At 39.4% G+C, this 25386-nt stretch overlaps 1 protein-coding gene across 1 annotated transcript; it reads left to right on the plus strand.

Annotated features, from left to right (window-relative positions):
* The first annotated feature begins 1167 nt into the window (after window positions 1–1167).
* ABCB10 (ATP binding cassette subfamily B member 10) lies at window positions 1168–24766 on the plus strand. Its single transcript, XM_059469424.1, has 13 exons — window positions 1168–1516; window positions 8811–9011; window positions 9358–9560; window positions 11194–11328; window positions 12717–12863; window positions 13611–13746; window positions 16117–16212; window positions 18662–18871; window positions 19135–19214; window positions 20955–21135; window positions 21371–21414; window positions 22912–22946; window positions 23619–24766. The coding sequence occupies exons 1-13, from the start codon at window positions 1168–1170 to the stop codon at window positions 23908–23910; spliced, it is 2109 nt and encodes a 702-aa protein (XP_059325407.1). The 3' UTR covers window positions 23911–24766.
* Window positions 24767–25386: the final 620 nt, after the last annotated feature.

A 25386-nucleotide genomic window follows, 5' to 3' on the forward strand; every position in this document is an offset into this window, starting at 1 on the left:
CTGCAACAGGCAGAGACACCTCCCACTGGATCAGAGCTGCATCCCAACTGGCCTTTAACATTTCCAGGGATGGGGCATCCAGAACTTCTCTGAGTAACCTGTTGCAGTATCTCACCACCCTCACAGTAAACAATTTCTTCCTAATATCTATACTAAATTTCCTCTCTTTCCATTTGACCCCTTTACTAATTCTAATACTGTGGGCTCTAGCCCAAGCATGGGCTCATAAGGCTAGTTTATATCCATTCCTTAGACACCAGCCTGAGCATGGGATCAGGCACATGGTGTCCCCAAAAGGCAGCTCTCCTCTGGATGCACAGTTTCCCTTGTTTGGACCAAGACCAAACCCATGGACACAGGCAGGCAAGGTTCAGTGGCCAGCCTGAGATGGCTGGAGACATTGTGACCCATGCAGGCCTGGAAGGGGGGAACAAGGAACAAGGAAGGGGGCCAAGTCCCTGCTTTCTTCTCCTGGCATCAACTGCCTCAGCTCCCCTTCACTTCCAGGTGGGTCTCTGCCATCACTGGGCAGGGCAGGGCAGGCTCAAACAATCATAGACTTGTTAGGGTTGGAAGGGACCGCTGGAGATTTTCAAGTCCAACCCCATGGCAAGGCAGTCACCTCGAGCAGGTGACACAAGAACACATCCAGGTGGGTTTTGAATGTCTCCAGACAGCTAAAATTCACGACCTCCTCAGTCAGCCTGTTCCAGTGCTCTGCCACCTTCAACGTACAGTTCTTCCTCACATTGAGATGGAACTTCTTATGCTTTCAGTTACAGACACTGCTCCTCGCTGTCTCACAGGGCACCACTGAAAAAAGTCTGGCACCATCCTCTTGGCACCTGCCTTTAAGATATTTGCACGCATTAGCGAGGTCCCCTCTGTCTTCTCGGGCGCCATTTCGGCAGGCCCCGGCCCGCTCCCGTCGCTTCCCGGGCCGGGCGGCGGCAGAGGGCGCTGGCCGGGGCGGCGGGAGGAGGCCGCCAGCCGCAGCCTTATCAGCGCGCCGCAGGCCGGGCCGGTCCCGCGCGGTCGCGGGTTCCCTGCCGCCGGCCCATGGGCGGCGGCGGCGGCTCGGAGGCGCCTCCTCCTCCTCCTCCCGCCGCAGACCCGCGCGGCGGGGACCTGCGACCGCAGCAGCAGCTCGGGTGCCGCGCCGGCCGCATGGCGGGCTACGCGCCGCGCCTGCCCTGGCTGCTGCCGCTGCTGCGCCGGGCGGCGCCGCCCCCCTGGGCTCGGGCGGCCGCCGGGCTCCGCGCCCCGCCGCTCCCGCCCGGCAGGTGCGGAGCGCACCCCGCGCCGCCGCTGCTGCTGCTGCCGCCGCTGCCGCCGAGATCCCCGTCCTACTGCCGCCGCCTCCTCCCCGCCGCGGCGGCGGCGGCGGGCGGCGCCCCGCGTTCCCTGAGCAGCGCGGCGGGCACGGAGCCGCCGCGGGAGGCTGCGGGTGCTCCGCCGCGCTTCGAGGCTCGCAGGCTGCTGGCCCTGGCGCACCCCGAGCGCCGGAGACTGACAGGTACCGGGGCCGCCCCGGGGCTTTGCCCGAGCGGGAGGGGGCGGCGGGCGCCCCGCCCGGAGGGGCTGCCGGGGCCGGGCTGCGCGGCCGGGGTGCGCCCCCGGAGCGGACGCCGCCGGGGCGAAGGAGAAGGTCGTGCTTCCCTGGAGAACCGGCCCTGCTGGCAGCATCCCAGCACAGCGCGGAGTCCTGGAGCGAGCCTTCAATACATGTGAAAAGCTAAAAACATACATTCTGTCCCCTCTTCTCACTTTGCCATCTCTTAATCTGTTCGTTTTTGAAGGGAAGGCAAAAGTTTTGGAAGTTAAAAGAACTCGGTTCCGTTTGTTTAATGCCTCTGTGCATGTTCAGCGCTGGCCTCACAATCTCCCTGAGATAAAATTGAGCACAAGACTACATGAAATTAAGTAAAAAGGGGAACCTGATGAGTTTAATTTTTAAAAATAAATTGGAATTCTTTCCCTCAAGAAATTTTTACTTAAAACTTTTGTAAGGTGTTTTGATGTTTTAGTAAGATATCTAGTGCCTGTGCGGTGAAACCAAAACACTGTGGCTGTATAAATTGCACCCTTAACACCGATATTTTCAGCATAGTATAAATGAACTTTTCCTGACATTTCTTCTCATGGGTTAAAATGATAATAGCTGTTGGTAAGAAAACAATGTCAAATTATTATATGTTTTGGGTTTTTTAAGGTATCTCTGTTGGCAGACAGTATGTGCACTGTCTCATGAGTGAGAGGCCTGTAGTCCTCTGTAAAAACATAGGTAGTTCCTATGGACTGAGTAAATGGTGTTTGAGAGGTGAGGTAGTTAGACATATAAAGAGGTGGTTTGTGGAATGAAAAATACTTTGCACAAAATTTTATTCACACTGGATATTTACGGAGTTTCATTACATGTTGGTACTATGTAGCCAACATAATTTGGATCCAAATGAATGTTTATAGATTTTGGGCTACCTGCTGGTTTTACAATGAAGTTTTAAAAGCCTGTGGTTTTCCCATTTAAATTTAATCAAGTAAACAAATCAGTTATTTTAAGGCTGGCTTTTAGGACCCTAGGCTTCTGTAGAACTGAAAATTTAATTTAGTTCACTTTCCTGGGCACTCGCTGCCAGCTTGTTTATCACAGGCAGGGTTACGGTATGCTTGTTTGTAATTATGTTTTGAAATAGAGAAAAGTATCCTTAGTCTGTGCAGTCTGCTGATGGTTTTATCTAAGTAATCACCTATCACAGTTGCTAAAAACATGCTAAAAACAAAATGGCTTGAATTAAAGTTTAAAAAAACCCTAACACAACAAGTTGATCATATCAAGTCATGATAATGGAAAAAATATGGAAATATAATGACTGCTTTTCAGTGTTTGGTTGGTCTTCATTCTGGGAGAGGAGTGAATTTATGTAGCATTCTTCTTTACTGACACCCTGCTTAAGGGAAAATTTTTAGTTAAGTTGTAATTAGGTGGGGAGATGGAAAAGCTAACAGGGAAAATGCTTTTGGTCATTATAGAGTGCAGGGATAACAAATATGGGTAAAGTGCATTATAGGTGTTTGTAGGGCAATTGCAGGTACCCATTGTATCTAAAATATGTTAAAATAGTTGCATTTTGTTCCTGTTGCAGCTTTGTACAGAGAAGCTAGTCCTCAAAAACCTAGTATGTCTAGGTTTGCTCCATTCAAAAAAAGGAAGATTAACGGTTTCACTATATAGCCGTTAAGCAAATGCTGTGAGATCTCTTCAGAGGTGTTGAGATCTCTTCAGGTGCTGTTCAGTGCTGCAGGAAGGCCGAGTTCTTCCAGGTTTTCTGTATTGTATAGAAGAGGCAGCTGGTAACCTAGGGCTGTAGCAGTACCAGTGTGGAGGGCTGTGTGCCTTTGCTGGCACCCCGCATGGCAGGAGTCAGGATGCTCTGCCTGCTCCTTGCGGCTGTGAGTTGAAATTCACAGTCTCAGAAGGTGAGGTGATGCCGTGAGGACAGTGGAAGAGACTGGGAGCCGAGGAGGATTTATGAGGAAGTTGAGCAAGCCTATCTTCACCTGTCTTGGTGCGCTGGGGAAGTGGTGTCAGCTGATGAGGTGCAGGTCCAGAGGTGAAGGTGACCTGCTCCCCTTGTGATTGGCAGCAGAGGAGAAGGTCCCATCTTGCTCTGTGCAGGACCTCTTCACTGTCCAATGGCTCAGGAAGAAGCGGTGTGCTCTGGCCCAGACTTCCCATGCACTGGCACACAGCACCTCTTGCAGCAGGAGCTTCTGACCCTCTGGAAGCTCCTAGGAATGAAAATTAATGTATCAAATGTCATAATGTCAAAAAAAAAAAGTATCAGCATAATATGTTCCGTGTCCAGTTACTTCTATAGTGGGGTAGAGCTATGAATGTATTTTAAATGGGACATGTGTGTTAAATTTTGTTGTTTGCAATTAAAGTGGTAAAAAAAAAAGCCCAAATACTATGGTGGGAATTCACTCTGTTAGTGACCACAGTTTTGTGTAGTGATTAGGAGTTTGTAAATCCCGTAATACCTCCCAGGTTTAACAAAGGAGAGAAGTAGTTGTAGGAATTCCTTGGCCGATCTGGTGTAGTCAGGTAAGGTAAACCTGCATCTTCAGTTAAATTCAGTTCCTGGGGAAGAGGACAGGACCATTGTTGGAATTATTAAATCCTGCTGTGTGTGTGTGAGACCACAAAAATGCTTTTTCAAAATGATCCCTTTTATATCTTCCTGCCTCCTTGTTTCTCCCCGTGAGAATCTGTCTGTTGCACTTTATCCAAACCACACTCGAAGGAAACAATAGTTGTATTGAATTGTAAAGTAAGCACAAGGAACTCTGAGATTTTTAATCCCATAGCAAAGTGTGCGCCTTCTCTCTATCAAACTTTATATGCACTGAGTAAGAAGTCTTGTTTTGTACACAGGTCTTCTTTAGAGGTATCCAAGAAATGCCTCTAAGGAAGGCATTATTATCTCAGATATTTTATTTGGTAATTTTTGGCAAGTTTGTAATAGCTGCTTTCCTACAGATTAAAATTTCAATTGAGTTAGGAGAGCACAGTTTTATTCATAATCGGATTTTATTTTACTTTAAAATTACACCAGGTGATGCACTTTGATTTTGTTGGAAGGCAATTCTTGTGGTTTTAAAATCGTGATTCCTATATGTATATATATGTAGAGGTAACTTGCTGAGTGTTTTCTCATGTGCAGTCCACCAATAAAATATAGGCTAGGTGCTTTTTGTTGCTTCTCTCCCTAGTTTTTCTTCTGATTTTGTCAATGTTTGGTATGAAATTCACAAAAGGTCCAAGCAGCCTTGCAGCTTTATCACAGAAAGTTTGTTTTTCTGTGTAATTGGTTGTTTATTTTATACTGGGGGTGAACTGTTAGTGAAGCTACTTAAGTAAGATACTGCAGAAACAGTAGCTGCTTATCACTGTGATCAGTTTGGTGCTTAGACCTTAATTTCCTTGGGAATGTTGTTGCTGCATTATTTGTGTGAACTGTAGATATAGAAGGACTAATAGCTAGGTTTGTCTGACATAAAGACTGTCTTCTATACAGGCTAAATGTGAACAAGTTAAATGCACGATAAAAAAAAAGAAGCCATACTCTCTCCTCTAAACCTAGAATTATTCTGTTACTTTCTAGCATTTTGCGAACTGTATTTTTTTTTCTGAGCACAGTAACACCGTTGTTCTTAACAATGTAAGGAGCATGGTTCTAAAAACTTCTTGCATAATAATAGATGCAGTGCAGATGTCATGTGTGAATTTACTTTAACAGAAAGAAAACCACACCACTCACACCTAACCTAGAGCTATACATAACATCATTAAGTGCTCATAATGTACTCTGGAAGAAGATTTTCATCTTGTAGTAAGTATTTGCAGAGCTGACTCTTTGCAGGGTTGATACCCAAAAATATTGTGGTTCAGGATCCACCAAAAGGAAATGAACTTTATTTGACCAAGAAATATAAAATTTACCAGTGCATCTTTCTCCTGTAAAACGGCAATTGAAGAGCCAAATCATCCTGAATGCACATTATAATGTGGTAGGTTTTATTCAGCACTCCAAATGCCCTTGTGGAAGGCCAGTCAGTGTTCAGCTTTAAAATTCCCCACCTATTAAGTAAAACTGCACAGATAACTGATAAAGGATAGACATTCATTGTTACTGGTAGAAAGATATTCCTCACAAATCCAAAGCTTGTTTCTGACCCACCAGCCCTCCATATTTAAATGAAACCAGGACAGTAGCTAAAAGATTTCAGGAAGTAATACTCATAGCTTGTGGAATAGTAAAATCTAACTCCTGTGATCTGTTGCTGGGTTACTATGCCCTGCCAGATCTCATCAATACCTCATTGTTCTGTCTTTCATTCCTGAATGGCTTGGATGATCTTAATTCATCTTTGGTAAAATCCTTATGTATTTGTCTTCAAAACAGCCCCTCACCAAACAGGCTTGCAAGTATTTTCTCTTCATACACTTCCAGATACTCTAGTGGGTGAGAAGGGTGCTCTGGTAAAAACCAGCAAAATTAGAAACATTCACTGTCTTGGTGTTGTTTTTGTGTGTAGAAAATTAATTTATGATTCTTTGGAGTCAGTCTATGTTCTGAAGAGAGGTTTCTGATAGCTCTGCCTAGTTATTGCTTATAAATATCGTGGTTTATCAGTTGACAACCTCATCCTCTTAGGAAGTTGCAGGTTTGCTTTCAAGAAGCAAGTCATGGTGGCCTTAACAGAGAGTATGTTCATCTTAATAGTGATAAAGGCATCACTTTGTGTAGCAATCTGGATTTCTGTGCAAGTAGACAAGCAAAATGTTTGCTTAATGTTTCCAAGAGGGGTTGCTCAGCTGCTGCTGCAGCCAGCTTTCTTTGTCATTGCTCCTGTTGCCACTTTGAAGTCCTGGTTTTATAAGTTCCACTGATCTGCCTCACATTTTGTTTACTGTCATGTCAGAGCCTACCAAAAATTACTTTAAAAAATAAAAGGGTGTGTTGTGGGTCTTTCTTTGATGTCATTTTCTGGGTGACAGAATAAGCCATGTGAAACTAACACTATAGAGTTTACTCTGGCCTTTTTTTCTATCAGCAACAACCTTCAGTGTCACTGGCTTGTCTTCATATCTGGTTGTTGAACACATTGAACTCCTCCCTTCAGCCAGTTATCACCATGACAGCTGCTTTGAAGGAGGCCATGCAATGAATCTGCGCTGGTTCCTATTTTTTCAACTAGTCAACATTTCAAAAGAAACAAAAAAGAGCAGCCACTTGGCAACAGTGCTATTTTCTACTTGGTCTGCTGGCATAATCAATGTGAGAGTTTCAGTTAGGGAACCCTATTGTACATGTGATTTGTGATTAAATTAATAAAGACATGTATGTTGCTTAGTTCAATAGTTTTCAGTTTGGTTTAGATAGTAGTATTTGCTTTTCATTCAACAGTTAAGGCTGTTAGAAGTAATTACAGTGAAACCTGTGCTAGTTTGAATGAAGAAGAACTGAAGATAAATTCAAGCCACTAGACAGAAACATATGAGGGGTTTAGCTATACAGTCGTCTTCCTTCTGTGAATATTTATATCTGCAGTTCATATGTACTGTTCCATCCATAACTGAGAAATTGTCTGGACTCATGGAGACTGAGCTGGTGTGCAGTACTGTGCTTATAATCAATGCTTTTGTCCATCTCCAGCTGCCTTGGAGACCAACCAGCTTTTCCTGACAGGAAATAACCTGGGTTTTATTGGATTTTTCCCTGCTGGCTTCACAGCTTGCATCACCAGTGCTGCCAGGCTGTTAATAAGGTCATTCATTTTTAGCTAATAAGTAATACCCTTATGAGATGTGCCTATGGCATAGATCAATAATTTTGCACCAGAAAGTTTTTCACTTTCTCCTCTGGTTTCTTATAGTTTCTATAGCTTCAAATTAAAGATCCAAATCCTGTATCTTTCACACACTTGCTGGCTGGACTGTAACACAAGGGAAAGATTGCAAATAAATCTTGGCTAAGAGGGACAGGCTGCAGCTATGCATTTTTTGTACACTGAATTCTTCCTTATAAATACACAGCTCTATTTACAGCTCAAGCACAAACTGAAACAAAGCTTTCCATGTGTGTGAAGGTGGTAAGAGGCATCAAACCATTTGTGTCAGGTGTTAGAAATACTGCTTACAGCAGTGTGCAACAGGGAGGCTGGCTGCTGTCTTCATCACAGAAGGGATACAAGAAGCTCAGTAGAATGGATCTAAACTTCAGGACTTTTTCAGCACAGTATATTTTTTGTCTTCAGAGACATTATTTGCTAGTAGTTTTGCAGCAATCCTATGAATGGTTGCTGTAAGTGGGCAGTTCTTGGAAAATGATGCTATATAAATGTCATTGTTTGTTGTGGTTTTCATATCAAGTTTGTTCAGTTTTCAATTAAGATGTGGTTTTTTCTAGCTCTTAGTCTTCCAAGCTTGGCTTGACTTTTTAAAATTAAACTTTGTTCTTGGCTCAAGAAATTTCTTTGCAGATTTAAGTTCAACAGGCTAAGTTGTGGTCCAGTGTAATTTTCATACTTTGTGATACACCTTCAAAAAGCTATATAGTCTGTTCCATGGCTGATCCTGAACCTGGGATTCAAGAACTCTGCTCATCAGCAAATGTACTTCTAATCAAGACTTATGCTATTTTCCTTTTAGACCAATAGTAAAGAGTAAAACTAAATAAATGTTTATAAAATTTAAAATTAAAATAAATCCTCAAGTTTATCAGTTAGGAGGAAATCAAATTTGGGGGATATGTTGGTTTCTGCTTTGTTTGGGTTTTTTTCCCCAATAAAATTGCATAGTTCTCAGATCAGATCTTTACTTCAGACCATTGTTACCTCAAAAACAGACAACTGGAAGCTTCCATACAGTGACAAGCATGAATAATAAAACCCAAACCAAACAGGAGTTGAAGGATTGTAAGAATTAGGTAACTGTCAACGTTCTGTAAGGGTTACACCTGTGAAAAGTTAACCTTTTTGGATGGTTCTGTTGAAGATTAGACAAGAGAAGCGATTCCAGGACTGTGATTGTATGCAGAGGCTTTTCAGAGTCTTAAAATACGCCTTGCCTAAATGAATTTATACAGTGGTTTAAAATACCCCTTTCACTGGGTGTCAACGACTGCTGATTATTTCAATTGGCACTTGCAAGCTTAATAGAAATTTCAAGTGAAAAATCATTTCATTTGTACTATTAACAATCTTGTAAGTTCAGAATAACTTTCCTTTTTCTTGTTGATTTGCAGCTGCTGTTGGCTTTCTGGCAGTTTCCAGTGTCATTACCATGTCAGCTCCTTTCTTTATGGGGAAAGTTATCGACATTATTTATACAAATCCCAGTGAGGATTTCACAGACAGCCTGACCAGCCTGTGTGCCTTGCTGAGTGGAATCTTTTTATGTGGTGGTGCTGCTAATGCTACACGTGTCTACCTCATGCAGACTGCAGGTAAAAACAGAAGCAAAAGTGGTACTGAGAGTCATCTTGTTTCTTGCAGTCAGGGTATCTAATGATCTTAAACAAATTTTTGGCCATGGCCAAGAGATGATTTTGGAATCAGTGCCTTTTTTTAACCAGAGCAAAGGTAAACTAATAGTGCAAAGATAAGTATGCTGGAATGCTCATTTTTATTTGCTGTTAGGTGAGATCTTAAAGATCTCATCTAACACATCTTACCAGACTCTATTCCCTGTAATGTGCCTTGTTCAGTGCTGTGCAGTCCTGTGATTTTTATATTGTTGGTGTCTATGTAAAGTCTCTTGTGTCATGCTTGACTGACTTATGCTTTTGACAGGACAAAGAATTGTGAAACGTTTGAGAGCAACCATGTTCTCCTCTATTGTGAAGCAAGAAACAGCTTTCTTTGACAAGACCAGAACAGGAGAGCTGATAAACCGCTTATCTTCAGATACAGCCCTTTTGGGCCGCTCAGTGACTGAAAACCTTTCCGATGGGCTCAGGGCAGGAGCACAAGCATCTGTGGGGGTTGGAATGATGGTATGGTGGTCTCTTACTTGCTTGACACTACTTGTAGTTTCGCATTTGTTTCAGTTCTATTAGGTGAGTGTGAGTCAGACCTGTAACAATTGTGTGCTCTTGGGTTTGAGTGTATTTCACTGGTTATTTACAACAGATGCAGAGATTATTGCAGTAGGTGATGTGCCTGTAGCCAGCCACTTGATGTTTACTCACAAGCAAAGTTTGGAGGATGATGGATTGATATTAGCTACTGTTCCTACCTAAAGTTATCAAGCGAAATGTAGTAGGCAAATTGCTGAATTCCATTCTTACTGAAGATACTAAAATCAGTGATAACATTCCCATGGTTGAAGGTAAAATATGGTGTAATGGGCCTGATAGGAAATCATTTAAGTTGGTTGATTCTAGTTAAGCAAAGGCAGCACTGCATATCTAAATAATGCCAAGAATTTTTACAAGTATCAGTCTTTCTGCTTTAGTCTGTCAGTAAAGAATATGTTTATGTAGGAGCCTTGTTGATGGAGGCTTCCATTAACAAGGGCAGGGCATCAGTCAATATTCCTTGGTGGTCAGTTGGATTACATGAACATCTGACTTCTCTTAAGGGTTTTTTTTTTGGTGGCCTTAATTTTTTTATGCTTATGCATTGGTGTGGTAATTTCTGCTGTCTGCGTGGAGTTAAAAACAGACAGCAAATAGTCTCCTCATAAAAATAAGCATCCATATTGTCATGAGAAACTGTTGAGAGTTTCCACTATGAAACTTTAAAGCTTTAATATTTAGTCACTGATAAGAATTGCTGATAAGAATGGCTTTCTGTGCTGTCTTACAAAGGGACTCCAAGGCTTTATCTTACCATAGATAAAATGAGATAACTTTATATAATGCATCCTGCTCCAAAATACTGCCATGACACAGTTGTAAGAGGAGTACTATATAAGTTTGCCAAGGAAAGGAAGAAGATATTATAATTAAATAATTATAAAGCCTATCAATTGTGTTGATTTTGAATCTTTCTGGAGATTTTTGTTTTCAATAGAGAAAGCAAGCTGAAATTAAAACACATTACATCTAAAGTCAGTAAATCTTATGAAGAGAACCTCTTTAGGTTCATTAGAAGCAATGGTCATTACAAGTGATAAGTTTTGCAGCAATAAATTAAATACCCTGTTCCACCCGTTCGTGGGTGCTAGGAGTAATGGTGACTCCATCTGTTTGTTCCTCAGTTACCCAGAAGTACTGTATGGTATTTCTCTACTCAGAGCTTCTGTATTACACCATCTATGTAATAGTTGTGAAAGCACTTTAGAAACTGTGTAATAGCTTATGTCTTTCAGCAGCCCCAAGAGATTTCCTGGTAGGCCTGTTTAGTGGCAGGTTAAGGTGCTTGACTAAGACCACACAGAGAACCAGTGAGAAAGCTAGAAATTAAATCCAGATGGCTTTGTCTATAGTCCTTTGTTCTAACTTCCCAAATGCTGTGAAAGAATGGATATTTTGCCTGGAAAAAAATTAAAACATGATAAATGAAAGCATGGCAGCACTAAATCCCTACTAGTTTTAGAAATGTAGCAAGCGAAATTGCACTTCAGTACTCCAGGGATTATTTTTAGTCTGAATGCTAAACTCTGACAATACCTTTTTCTTCTAGTTTTTTGTTTCCCCTAGCCTTGCTGCATTTGTTCTGAGCGTTGTGCCACCCTTGGCTGTCCTGGCTGTGATTTATGGCAGATACTTGCGAAAGCTTACTAAAGTTACTCAAGATTCTCTTGCAGAAGCAACACAGGTAACCTTTCCAGTTAACTTAAAGTTGCTCTAATGTATTGAAGTTAGTATCTCAAAAGTTACAGATCTTCTGAAGACAGTTGTACTGTTAGTTCTGACACCGTGGTTCAGCACCTGAGTAGTATGACAGGTAAATGTCAGTAACACTTATTCACAGATCTCAAAAACAACCATGCTTCCTTTGTCCATAACAATATAACACAGAGATACTAGGCCTTGAGAATTTGGAAACGTAAGAAATTACAAGGAGCTTAGGCTTTAGCTTTGTGAGAGAAGAAAAAAAACAAATCAGCCTATGAAGTCCTGTGGAAGTTGGTACCTGGATTTGGAAACCACTTGGATTATGGTTTTGAGCTTGAAGCTATCTGGAGCATACTAGATGAATGCTTCCTTTGCTAGCAATTCCATCTCTGAAGTGCATCCCTGATGCTTGATCTTACTGTCAGCTCTTAAATGTTTATGGGGCCTGTTTCTTAAACATTTTCCTCAAAGGCTTAGCATGGGGAAACATTATTATAAAGCATGGAAATATAATTAGGAAAGCTGTAGTTAAAATAGTCACAGTTGCCAGCTGTTATAAACTTGGGATGTCCTTTGTAGAACTGCCTAAAAGGAACATTAGCCCTCTTCCGTTTGTCTTCTTCAGACTGTGTTGGTGGGAAGCTTGTGCTTTTGTAAACCAGGTGTGGGACTTCAAATGAACAAGCAATTGTTGTATTCCATTCAAATTTTCAGGTTGAATGGGAGATGAAAGAAGGAACATTATTTTTTGTATTATACTTTTACTTACAAAAGGGGAACTTGTTTTTTCTAAGACCATCACAATGTCCATTAACAACTTAGTGTAAGTGGATACAATTGAGGTATTTTAGAATTAATACTTTGCTGTTTAGAAGTTAAAATACTAAGTTGAAATGAGACATTCCTAGTTGGGCTAAATTAATTCCCAGCATTGCTTTGATCAAATGAGTGGAATTGTTTTAGGAAATAACTGCAGGCTTTTTTGCATGACTTAGTATGGAACAGATACTCTTTATTTTTTCCCTTCCCACATTGTTATTACATATTGTGAATAGTAACTTCCCTATGGGTGTTGTTCACACCAAATTTTTTAACCCTACTTTTATATTTTTCTGTCTCTGCTAGCACTTAAGACAATCTTGAGGATTGTTTTTAAAACTGCCTAGGCATGCAGTTTGTTTTTAACTTAATAGAATTTAAAAAATGGGGTTTGGGGTGGGGAGAGGAAGGCATGAGAAATTTTCCAGTGCTATCCAAAGATATGTAGATTAGTGAAGTGATATTGGTTTAACTTTCAGATGATCTGTAATGTGAGCATTTCAAATTGTGTGTCTCTGTGGATCTGTTTTGTGCTTTGCTTCAATGCAGTTAGCTGAAGAGCGTATTGGAAACATCAGAACAGTTCGAGCTTTTGGGCAAGAAATGGCTGAAATGGAGAAGTATACAAATAAAGTCGATTATGTGCTACAGCTGGCTAGAAAAGAGGCTCTAGCTCGGGCAGGCTTCTTTGGAGCTGTAAGTATATTTAATGAAAGTACACCAACCATGTTATGCTAAGTGTCAATTATTTTAAAACTTCCTATGATATTTAAAAATCTGCAAGTAAATGATTGAGAATAAATTGGACATATAAAACTGTGGGAAGACTGGACTTAAATAAGCCTAAATTGCTGCGAAACTGCATCTCAAGATAAAACAGTATGATAAAGTCACTATAAGCCTCAATTTCTGCACCACACCCCATAGCAGGGGACTACTTATCTGAGGCCACACCTTCTATTCAAGGAATGAAACCAGTGGAGACCTTCCCCTACCCTTAGCATTTAGAGGTTTGGTTCCCCAGTGAGAGGAGATCAATCATAGGAAGGTGGGGAGTGCACAGGTAGGGGAGGAAGGCTTGGATTTTTCCATAACTGTTTGTGTAATTGAATTCTAAAACTGGAACATAACTGCAGACTATCAATTCTTCCTTGGTAATGATGGTTGAGAATAATGTTTAGTGTTCCTTTCCACCATGGGGGAAAAAAAAGCCAAAAAAGAGCTGCTTGCTTTTTGAACACTTGTTGGATAGCACAGTGCCATGGATGTCTGTCTGGCTGTTGGCTGCTTTACATTAGAATTGTTGAATTTACCTCAGTCTTCCAAAAGTCTAGATACCTATAGTGTGAGAGTTCTTTTCATTACAAGGAAAGTTCTGAAACAGCATTTTAGAGGATGAAATGTAATGTATGTGACAAAATCTGCCTTTTCCTTTTTCCTTAGACTGGCCTTTCTGGAAACTTGATTGTCCTCTCAGTGTTATACAAAGGAGGATTACTAATGGGCAGTGCCTACATGACAGTTGGTGAACTCTCCTCTTTCCTAATGTATGCTTTCTGGGTTGGCATAAGCATTGGAGGTATGGAATGGGAAATTAGATTTTCTTCATGTAAAGGCATTATAGTCATTATAGCGGTAGGAGGGAAGTAGCTCTTAAAAAGTCTTCCAAAGGAACTTCTCAAGAAATGATTTTTTTTCTGAAGAGTTAATGAAAGTAATAATCTGTAACTTAATATAAGCCTTCTTTTTCCCCAAAAGAAAGGTTGTTTTTTTTTTCAGTGTGTGCATGTGACAGTATATATTACTTTAATTTTCTTAAAGTCTAAATTAAGATACTTGCTGTATTGTGTAAAGCAATAAAATATTTGGGTCTATGTTAAGCATACTCTGTTTAGAAAGGCATGTAACATTTAGCTGTAATTCAATATAGAGTGTCCTCAACTGGAAGAGTAAAAAAAGTGCCAGCAGAATACTGCACTCAGTGCTAACCTTCTGGTTTTCCTTACTCACTGACTCCTCCTAGAAGCCCACACTCTGTAATCTACTGGCCCAGCAACAAGCTGTTCATCTTTTTGTCAGAGCTGTCTTCATGGCTGCATACAGGCAAAAATGATGATAAGTTGCTCAGAAGCTCTACAATTTACTGGAAGCATTCTTCTTTAAAATGAGCCTGTTCATTCTGATAGACTAGGAGGGCAATGCAGATTTTTCTTTTTTAAGACTAGGCCTGATATCACAAGGAGCACAAAGATGTGTTTGAGGGCAAAATTTAACAAACCTACTTCCTTGTATATCAAATTCCAGTGGCACCCATTCCAACTACCAGCCCCCTTTCTTCTCTGCTTAAATCATTGAAGTTTGGTCAATGGAGAGATACCTGACACTTTGAAAACACAGGGCAAGCTAATATTAAATAAACGAAGACTAGAAGCACTGCTAAAAATATCATTGAATTAACTTTCATTTGCTATAAAAACATACTTTTAAATTCTAGGTCAGATTATTGTAGAATGTAGTTCTGCACAGAACTACAGAGCTCATTCTCATGGGGACTCTGAAGCAGAGGTGCCTTGCCACAAGAGGCCTGCCTTCCTAGATGCCTATAAGGCATATAAATCTTCCAAGGGCTAAGTCTGCTCTGTATATGTCATCAATGCATATAGGAGTCGATGCAACAGCTGTGAAGTTCACTGCATAATCTGTGACTTTGCCCTTCTTTGTTGTAAGTTTGCTGTGTTTTCTTCCAAACACAGAACATGGGTTATGAAAAATAAAAATGTTTTCTAATTTGTGTTTGCTGTCCATATTATATAATGTTTTGTTTATGAGTGGTTGTGGATTTGCAAACTTCAGTGTTTGAGTTCAAAGTTGCTCTGTGAAGCTTATGCCTTCCCCCGCCATGCCCTGCTCTAGGATGTGATTCTGTGTCTCTTTTTTCCAAGCAGACAGCTTCTCACCATGGCTCTAGTGTTGCAAACTTTCAGATAGTCCTCAGCAGCAGCATGATGAAACATCCTGCCTACACTTACAGACTTGTGACCTTAAGCTGAGCTTCTTGCTCTGCAAAAGTAAACCAGTAAATCCATTATATATATATTTAGATTTACATATTTTTATTTGCACCTTCATTTTTCTGCCCTCCTGAAATAATTCTTAAGCACTTTCTAGGAATTCAAAGGTCATGAAATCAGTGTCTTTCTTTTGAAAGGCACACAAAAATTTAAGAAATTGGACATCTTATATCTATGTACTACTCCATTTTTAGTTCTGTTTTTGTTTCTGTGTTTATGTCAGCTGGAAAGCCCTTCAACCAAGCCACTTTCAAGATAATTCACACATCTGCTAAGAACTGGGACCCAGAACTTTGTGCAGGCTTTGTTCTTAGCTTTTGCTTTCTCCAGTACTGTTTGAAGTATTCTGGCATGGGAGATACATTTCTTTCCATTGTCCACTCTCCACACACCTTCTCAAGCATCACTTCAGCCCTGGGTTTTGTGCCCCCTCTCTGCTGCAGCTGACTCAGCCAGGCTACCCTGTATTAATGTAAACTTATCTGACAAAGAAGAGCATTCAGAATGCTCTGTTCTGCTGAATGATCTGGGAATATAGCTGGTAGAATGCAAAGCCATTTTCCTAAAGTTGGATGCTGTTCTTCCTGACAAGTGAATGGGAAAGGCTGTAGTGTATACACATAAGCTGGAGCGTATTAACATTTTCTTTCTTCTGAGTAATTTGTTTTACAGATATAAAGAAGAATGGTGAATAAGGGTTATTGACAGCTCTCAAATGAGACTAGATAGGATTTAACACTTTTAACAGTTTGTTGAAATAAAAATTCTCTACACATCTGATCCTTCAATGCTGCTGCTGAAAAGTATAATGCTATTTTTATCTCTTCTATGTCTTCCATTGCATATGGATGCATAATACTGTTCTGCTTTCTGTTTAGGTCTAAGTTCCTTTTATTCTGAGCTTATGAAAGGACTAGGTGCTGGTGGACGTCTTTGGGAACTTATTGAAAGGAAGCCCCAACTTCCATTTAATGGTAGGTTCTTTGTTTGTTACTGTTTAAAGGTTGATTTTGTCTCATAGGTCAGCAATACTTTAGAAAGGTGTGTGTAACACTTAAAGGTAGTACTGACTTAGATAATTTTCAAAGAAACTAAATATAGTCATAATCATCCTTCTGACTTTACCTAAGTACGAAACAGATGCTGAAAAATTTCTTTAATAAAAAATTTTAGAGACCAAAAGGTTAGCTTAATTAATTACTTTTGGTTTAATTATTTTTTATTTATTTAATTCAGAATATGATTTTGAATCATATTACTTTCTAATTTATGGGACTGAGGACATGGTCATTTCTAGCTTTTTGGAATTTGTTGATGTCATCACTACTTCCTATTGATTCAGCTTTAGAGCGAAAAGAGTGGAAAGAAGAAAAAGGAGAGGAGGGAGGAGCTCTTTGAGATGGCTGTATCTCATATTTCCACTGAACAGTTTACCATGCTCGTCTCTAATGGCTCAGAAATGATCAGAGCTTTCAAAACCAGGTGGTTTTCATTAAGAGTATTGCAAGCTTAAACATTTCATACTGATCCAGTGAAAATCAGCCCATAGTAAGACATGTTGATATGAGTCCTAACTTTCAAACACACAATTTGAGGCCTTTCAGCAGCACATACTAAACTGAGTTTTTGATCTGCCATAGGAATCAGGGACTGAGGCATGACTGGGCAATAAAAGTAAAGGGCAGGGCTGATAGGGGGACTTCTGCTTCTTGGAATAGTATGGATGTGTAGCTACAGCAGGTGTTGCTTTTGGAGTGATTTGCACATTTCTCCTTGCAGTAATACTACCCACATTTCTTCTTCATTTGAGGGGGCAAGATTTTATTTTTGTAGAACTCTGGTTGTTGTTGATGACAGCAGATATCTTGGGAACAAAGAATAATGTCTTTTTTCTTGTGTCTAGAATCCAAACAAGAGACAAGTACATAGCTTTTAGATATTATTACAGTGATGTATAGAGGAAGGACTTGTGGTAGCAGACTTCCTGTATTGCAGTACATTCAGTGTTCCAGGCCATGGATAGAGTGTGCAATAACTGCAACTGAGACTTAAGTTAAGTGATTACTTGATGCTGTGGTAATAAGGATTATGCTGCTAAAACAGGATTTAGCAAACACATTTATTTTCTGAAAAGGAGGTTTACAGGCTATTGTGGAAACATTATAGTGTGTATGTCCATTGGTTAAAATCAAGGAAGGAATCTGGAATTGCATGCTTTTGCCTTTTCCATTCCAATGATACTATCATTAAACTGAAAGCCTGGAGAAGAAATGGAAACCTGGAAAGAAAGAGCAGAACTAGTGAAATCTTGATTGCTACTGATGGGTGTCTTTGTTTCCTATCCACAGTTACTGTTTAACCAAACATTGGCATATGCTACCCCATGCTATGGCTGGTTGGGAGTTACTTGTGTGCTGCATCTGAAAAGAATTAAGGGTTTGAGCTGTGCTTCTCCAGCACAAACAAACATGACTCGGGTATTGCTCTAGTACTGCCAGTTTTTACAAAGTTGGTGGGAACTTCATCTTTTGGGAATGCAGCCCCACTTGTCCAATTAATTTGCTTTGTATGGATGTGTGTCACTGGGTTTTAACAGGGCTTGAAGAAATTTTGTTTCTTTGTCTTAACTATTTATCAGCTTTTTCTAATAATGATATTAAGAAACTTGTTTAAGTCAAATGCTGTGTTCCAGAAAGAAGCTGGTTTTATTTAACTTTGGTAGTTGTTAATTCATGGTGGTTTCATTGATGGAAAATTTCACAAACTGAAATTTTCATTTCAGTGAGCTGTTGCCTAAGAGTTAGACCTCTGATTGGTATTTGAATTTATTAAGTATTCTTTCCACTGAAAGGAGAAAATAAAACTAAAAATTGTCTGTTAGTGCAACAAACGTAGCAGCAGCTTAATTCCAGTGACAGGAACTGCTCTTGTTCAGAGGGGGCTGCTTCAGGTGACTTTTGTGGCTCGGTGAAAGGGCAATAAATGATTTGCAATGTTTATCTTTTTGTGTTCTGTGGCAACGGGACTTTGCCCTTCACCAATGCCTTTTTATTTCATTGCTCCTAATTGACAAAGCTTTAATTGTTTACAGTATGTTCACTAATTCAGATAATTCTATGAGATGTGATTGGTGTTAGTGGCTAGGTATTAGCAAGATGCAAATTCTCCCTCTTGCTGGAGGTAGCCTACAGGTTCCATGCTGGTGAGCAACCTGAAATTGCATTCAGGAATGATTGGTATACCACACTGATTCACTCATGGCTGAAATATAACCACTGTGGTCCTGAATTGTGGCTTGCAGTTATCCATAGATTGAATGTGGAGATAGATACTTCTATTGAGTGTCTGTAAAGCAAGTTCTAGGAGGGCTGAGCTAATTTTTGTTTCTGTTCACTTTTCTGTATTTTATTCTTTGTTATATAGAGGGAATCACATTAGACAAAGACGTATTCAGAGGTGCTTTGGAATTCAAAGATGTTGAATTTGCATATCCAACACGTCCAGAAGTATCCATTTTCAAAGATTTCAGCCTTTCCATTCCAGCTGGCTCCGTTATGGCTCTTGTTGGCCCAAGTGGTACAGGGAAATCAACAATTGTATCCCTTCTGCTGCGGCTGTATGATCCTATCTCAGGTATGGTTTGTGTATAACTCTCATTTGGAACAGTTCATGCTTTGCATCTCAGATAAACCTTATAAACAGCTGGGGTTCCTGTGCTTGAGCTCCATGTCTCCTTCTGGGGTATATGGTTACCTTGTGGTGGTGCCTGCATAGCTTTGCATTTCTGACCCACCAGTAGAGTGTGTGATTCCCCAGGGGTTGTCATTCTCAGCTGTTCCTTCAGACACTTTCAGTATGTGTCAAACACACTTGATTTCACTGTTTCCTAACTTAAGGTACTATCACCGTTGATGGCTTTGATATCCGTCAGTTAAATCCACTGTGGTTCAGGACAAAGATTGGAACAGTAAGTCAGGTAAGGAAGAAAAAGAAATCCAAGTGGATGAAATTTTGTGATCAACTACCTTTTCCTCACTTTCCTTCTTTTTAAAAAGACATAATCTTGCTTCTCCGTGAAATCCCTCCATCTCACCATAACTGCTGTTGCACATGTTTTGTTCTAAAAATAAGTATTTAGAGCCAGTTCCAGTATTCAATAGTCTGTTTTTACATAATCACAGAGATCCAAAATGTTAGTATAGAAGAAAAGTGTGCAGGTGGAGACTGGAAAGTAAATTGCTGTAAATTGTGTAGGTATGACCAACCTAATGCTTGCTATAATTTGTTGAAGAAAGTAACAAAAATCTTAACACTTAATTACCTTTTCTATTGATAAAAGTCACACAATCATATTTTACACAACCATTTAAAAAATTGACCTTCTGTGCTCTGAATAGTTTCCAGGAAACCATAATCTCCATTAGGAAAGCATGAAAATACATCACAGGTAGCACGCACTTACTTTTATAGTAAGTATCACCTTCCTAGCAACCTCCAGACTCTGGAAGTCAATGGTGTCTTAAAAATAAACAATTTCATCAACTAAAATGTTCATTCCCTCGTCTCCCCAGATACTTCACAGTGCAATTAACTGTTAGGTTGATGTTCTGATTAAAAGCATAAGAGTAACTGAGTATTTGTTGCATTTCAAAACAATTTCCTTATGTAATAATGCCACCAAAAGCTTTTCTGCAAAAATTATTTTCTTGTTGGCACATTAGCATTTTTCTTTTTGAAATAATCTATTCCATTTAAATAACCAGTAGGAGGTCAATACTGGTATTCAAAGAACATGACTTTACTTTTTAAACAGAGCTCACTTACCTTATTTTAGACATTTTCCCATTGTACATCACTTGTCCTATCACAGTTCTCTGTTGCAAGCTTGAATACAAATTAAATGCACATAATGCCATAGAATCTGTGTAGAGATTAAGAAAAGAATCACCATTGTTGGAAATCACAGAATAGTTTGGGTTGGAAGGGACCTTTAAATGTCATCTAATCCAATCCCCCTGCATTGAGGAAGCACAACTAGATGTGGTTGGTCAGAGCCCCATGCTTGAGTGAGCCTGACTTGGAATGTTTCCAAGGATGGAGCATCCACTACCTCTCTGGGAAACCTCTTCCAGTGTTTCACCACCTGCATTGTAAAAAAGTCTTCCTTATATCTAATCTAAACCAACTCACCTTTAGTTTAAAACCATCACCCCTTGTCCCATGACAACAGGACCTGCTAAAAAGTGTTTCCATTTTTCTTAGAGCCCCCACTTTAAGTCCTGTAACACAACCATCATGTCCCTCTGGAGCCTTTTCTTCTCCAGGCTGAACAGCCCCATCTCTCTCAGCCTCCCCTCACAGGATAGGTGCTCTATCCCTTCCATTGTGATGATATGAGGCAAAATACAAAGGAAGGACTTTTGATGTTTGAATGTATAGCTCTTCCTAAGCTCTTCCTAAAATATTAGGAATTGATAGTTATGTTTTGTCAGTTAAAAAAGCAACTTAATTTTTAATTGGTTTTCACTGTCCACGTTGGTGTTAGGGGAGGAGGTTTTTTATTAGTCTTTTATTCAATTAACTCTAGCTTATGTATTATTTTTATGGATATTGTAGGTGGAGTCTTGTAAGTGGGATTTATGTTATCTGACATGCTAGATAACACGTGCACACAATTACAGATCTACCATACCAGTTATGTGTTTGCATTTGTCAGGAACCAATTCTCTTCTCCTGTTCTATTGCTGAAAATATTGCCTATGGTGCAGAGGATCCTTCTACTGTGACTGCAGAGGAGATTCAGAAAGTTGCTGAAATAGCAAATGCTGCTAATTTTATCAGAGATTTTCCAAAAGGGTTTGACACTGTAGTTGGAGAAAAAGGAGTTTTGCTTTCAGGTACATCCTTATTTTGCTTATTTTAAAAATCTTGATGCTACTGAGTGATGTAAAAATTCTGTCATTTTTTGTTACTATTTTTTTCTCCAAGCTGTGGCCTGCCATAAGTATTAAGAGAATCCACCCTTCATTCCCCACTAAAGTACATGGACCTAATTCTGCTCAGCCCAGGCATTTAGTTAAAATTACCTGACATCTGTTTTCCTGTTTCAATTTACTGATTATTTTTCCCCAGGTGGACAGAAGCAGCGAATTGCAATTGCTCGAGCTCTGCTCAAGGTAAGCCAGCACCCAAATAACTATTTAATTACTTCTTGGGGGGAATTAGGAGGGATTAACAAGGATGAGGTATTTCAATGGGAGAGGCAGGAAAATATTTTGAAAAGGGAAAACTCTATCTTTTATGTTAATGAAGGGCTGAGTGACTTAATTAATGACAACTTACTTAATGTCAGTGCTTCTCCCTATATTTTAGCCATGTTTTTTGAAAGACTGATGTTAAATCATTGTAAAATGGCCCATTTCCATAAGATGAGGTCAAGGAATGAAGGAAGACTTTAAAAATGTGATGCTATTAAACACATATATGACATGACTCTGTTCAGATCTCTGTCATTCATGGGTTAATTTTTCTGGGTTGCAGTTTACTAGGACTTCAGATGCCTTGTCTTAGCTTTGAGGGGAGATGGCCTGGATTTGGACCAAGGTGATATTTCAGGCAGAATGTAGTGTCATGTTTTTCTTTGAAGATTGGTGTGGGCCTAGCTTCAGGGCAGGCTCTGTGCTGCAAAAATTTAAGGGGGCATCTGAGGATCAGAACAACAGACAGTTTGGTTCAGGGACAGCCACAGGGGCTTGCAAGAAGGCAGTTTGGTGCTGATGCTCAGCTGGAAGTTTTGATCCTTGCTGAACACAGTTTACATTCATGTTAAGCCACACAGGTGTCTGTAGCAGCCTGGCATGCCCAGTTCTGCTAGATTAATAGGAATTTCATTACACATGTTCTCTTTTACCACTGATGCTGAGAAGCTGATTCTATTTCAAGCCATGCATTTTATACGGTTCATGGGATTAAAGACTTAATGTTGTGGAAGTAAAAAGGTTATAAAAAATAAATGAGTAGTTGATATACTGGGATATTTGAGGGTTTAGTGAAGTCCTGTCTGTCCCAGATAAAGAGTAAAGCTTTTACTCTCAACTTTATCAAGGAAGTTTGGTTATTTTCTGTAATTCAGTAGTGAATTCTTCTAAGGGATTTGAGTGCTGGTAATTTTTTTTTTTTATAATCTAACTGGGAGAAGTTCTTAAATGCTAGTTCTTAAGTACTATGTGTTTTACCTGTGAGTGAAATACTGCTTGTTGGTAGGGCTTGGTTACTTTCAGTTACTAAGACAGTTTTATATAGCAGACTGATTGCAAGCAGAGGGTAGCTGAGCCTCTGTGAAAGAGCCACATAACAATGTAGAACTTTTGACCACAGTGCTGCCAAGAATGCCTTAAAAATCATCTCACCCCCTTTAGTTTGTATCTTTCAAATGGCTGTCCAGGAATAGTATTTTGCTGTTCGAGTTTGGAAAATTTGAAAATGGAGGAGTATTGGTTCCGTTTTGTCCTCTTAGCATTTAGATTTCTCAGAAGTAATGCTTTGAATGACACTTTTGATGAAGTAGGTACTCTTACTTGGAGTTTTAAGCTATATGAATCCTCTTCTCTATTGACATAAATATTCAGATCTTGTTTAATTGTTATTATAACCAATTTTACTTTCTTTTTCAGAATCCTAAAATTCTTTTGTTAGATGAAGCAACAAGGTAAGAAGAAAAAGAAACTTAAAAATTATGTACCTGTAAAACTCAGATTTGGGAATTGTTCCCTGTTTTCTTTCCATCTTCTTTTCTTTCCATCTTCTTTTCTTTCCCTTTTCTTTTCTTTCTCTTTTCGTTTCTTTTCTTTAATTTTCTTTTCTCATTATACATTATCTAGCCCCTTATTGCTCTCTAGTCACAAAAAAGAATGTGCCTTCTAGAATGTGTGACTTGTTTAGGAAACCTATAATAAAAAGTGTTTATGCAAAGCAGAAAGGATAGCTGGTACATTGTGATTTTTCATGGAGCTACATTCATAATATGTAACATGACTTTGAAACATCTGCTGAAGGCTTTTTGGGATCTTTAGTTTAAACTTAGATTCTCGTGTAAAAGAAATAGGATTATTGTGCAGTGTAACTGATTTTTTTTCCACCTACTTACTTTGGTGTTATTTCTCAATGCTTATTTTTGCATATGAGAATATGTCATGCCTATAACTTGGAAGTGAGCACTGAGCATGTTCATTAAACTTTCCTGCAGTTGCAGTGGTTCATCTTCACCACACATAGAGAGGGTTTGCAGTTTTGGCAAAATAAGCCTCATGCATACAAAACCAACCTGCCTTACAATAACAAATCTCCTCCTCTCTCCCATCCCCACCCCATTTGTTGCTAGTGCTTTGGATGCTGAAAATGAGTATCTGGTGCAAGAAGCTCTGGACCGGCTGATGGAAGGGAGGACAGTCCTAATCATTGCTCACCGTCTGTCTACTATTCAAAATGCTGATTTCGTTGCAGTCCTTGGCCAGGGTAAAATTCTGGAATGTGGGAAACATGAGGAACTACTTGCAAATCCAAATGGACTTTTCAGGAAACTAATGCAGAAACAAGCTTTTCTTCAGAATAATGATACTTTTGCATTGGATTTACAATCCAGAGGAAAGGATATATTAAAAGAAAATGTATGAGACAATGTATGAATAATTACAAACTTCAAAGACTATAACTTATGTTTCAGTTATGTAAAGTAAATGTTATATTTTTCCAAAATGTACAAAATATTCTTTTGAAACTTAAATGTGTTTAAACTTTTTATTGAAAGCTTTTTAATAACTATTGTAACTTTTAAAAATATCTGTCACACTGGGATAATTTCAGGGTATAGATTTTTCTGCTTGTGTTATTTTGAGGCTGTCTAGAATCTTGTTTCCTGTAATACTCTATATGAAGATGTGTTCCATTCTCAAGTAAGTTCAGTATTTTAAAGGTAATTAAATGACAATCTTATCATTTTCATATCATTGTCTCTCTCATTCCCAGGAACTTTCATGTTTTGTGCTTGTCATTAGTCTTAAAATGCTGGAATTCAATGCATGACACTAACACACTCTGAAAGTTCTGTCTGACTTCCACTACACAGTCCTTCCAGTTACTGTTTGTTCTGAAATGTGATTATGTGTTCTGAACTTGACTATGATCTCCATCTACAGTTCCTGTAGAGAATTACATATTAAGACACATTTTAGAGAGTATGAAAGCACAAGTTGGAGGAAAGTTCTTTAATAAAACAAAATGGAAAAAAAGGCAACCAAACAAAATAACTGACTTTACAAAAGCACAAAGGAAGTGTATTACTATATGAAGTCACATAGGAAAATCGAAAATTTGCATGTGTTTTCTTCTCTTTTCTATCTTCCCATTTCTTTAGTTTCACTTCCTTTCTAAGATGATGTCCAAAACAACATGACCTCCCACATATGTTTTTGTCCTTTTTAAAGGCATATGTAAGTTTTGTATTGTTAATTAAAATTTCAGTGATAGAAATCATGAGTTTTGCCTAACTACTCTATTAGAAACAACCAGTAAACAACCTTCTCAAGGACAACTAGTAAAATAGCAGCATTACATTAATTTGAATAACTGCAGGGGGATATGTTTGGCAGTGAAAAGTTTCCCTCATGTTTCTGATTGAAGAGTCTCTTTCAATAGAATCTCTGGAGATGCAAAACCCCACAAGGAGATTTTACAAAGCTAGAAACTTCAAGTCACATTAAAACTCATCCATGCTAGGAAAACTTGTGGCTGGAAGACCTTATTGGCAATACCTGAAATACCTAGTGCTGGGCAAGCTTAAAATGTTAGTGCCATTAATGGCACCTTGTGGAATATAGTGAAAGTATTAGAGAATAAAAATAAAATGACATCCAGATGTGATTGTATCTTCAGATAAAATTTTCCTAGAAGCATATGTTGTACTAAAGATATGCAAAAACTGTTTGTGACCCAATGTTTAATTTCAATGTGGACTATTAGTTAATGTATTTAGAGGGGTTTGCATCTGTAATCCTCACTCATGTAATTTCTCCTTACCTGAGATCTAATGAGCCCCTTTATCCCTGTATTTACACGGGTTACAGGAATTACTTGCAGCTGAACTGAATGAG

This window comes from Ammospiza nelsoni, chromosome 3 (genome assembly GCF_027579445.1).
Source record: "Ammospiza nelsoni isolate bAmmNel1 chromosome 3, bAmmNel1.pri, whole genome shotgun sequence".
NCBI classification, from domain to species: domain Eukaryota; kingdom Metazoa; phylum Chordata; class Aves; order Passeriformes; family Passerellidae; genus Ammospiza; species Ammospiza nelsoni.

What these genes read in the sequence shown, in the direction of transcription:
- ABCB10 (XM_059469424.1), top strand. Translation starts at nt 1,168, where the DNA reads ATGGCGGGCTACGCGCCGCGCCTGCCCTGGCTGCTGCCGCTGCTGCGC. An exon ending in CTGTGGGGGTTGGAATGATG is followed by an intron (nt 9,561 to 11,193) that starts GTATGGTGGTCT and finishes TTTTTCTTCTAG; the next exon opens with TTTTTTGTTTCCCCTAGCCT. An exon ending in GCTGTATGATCCTATCTCAG is followed by an intron (nt 18,872 to 19,134) that starts GTATGGTTTGTG and finishes TCCTAACTTAAG; the next exon opens with GTACTATCACCGTTGATGGC.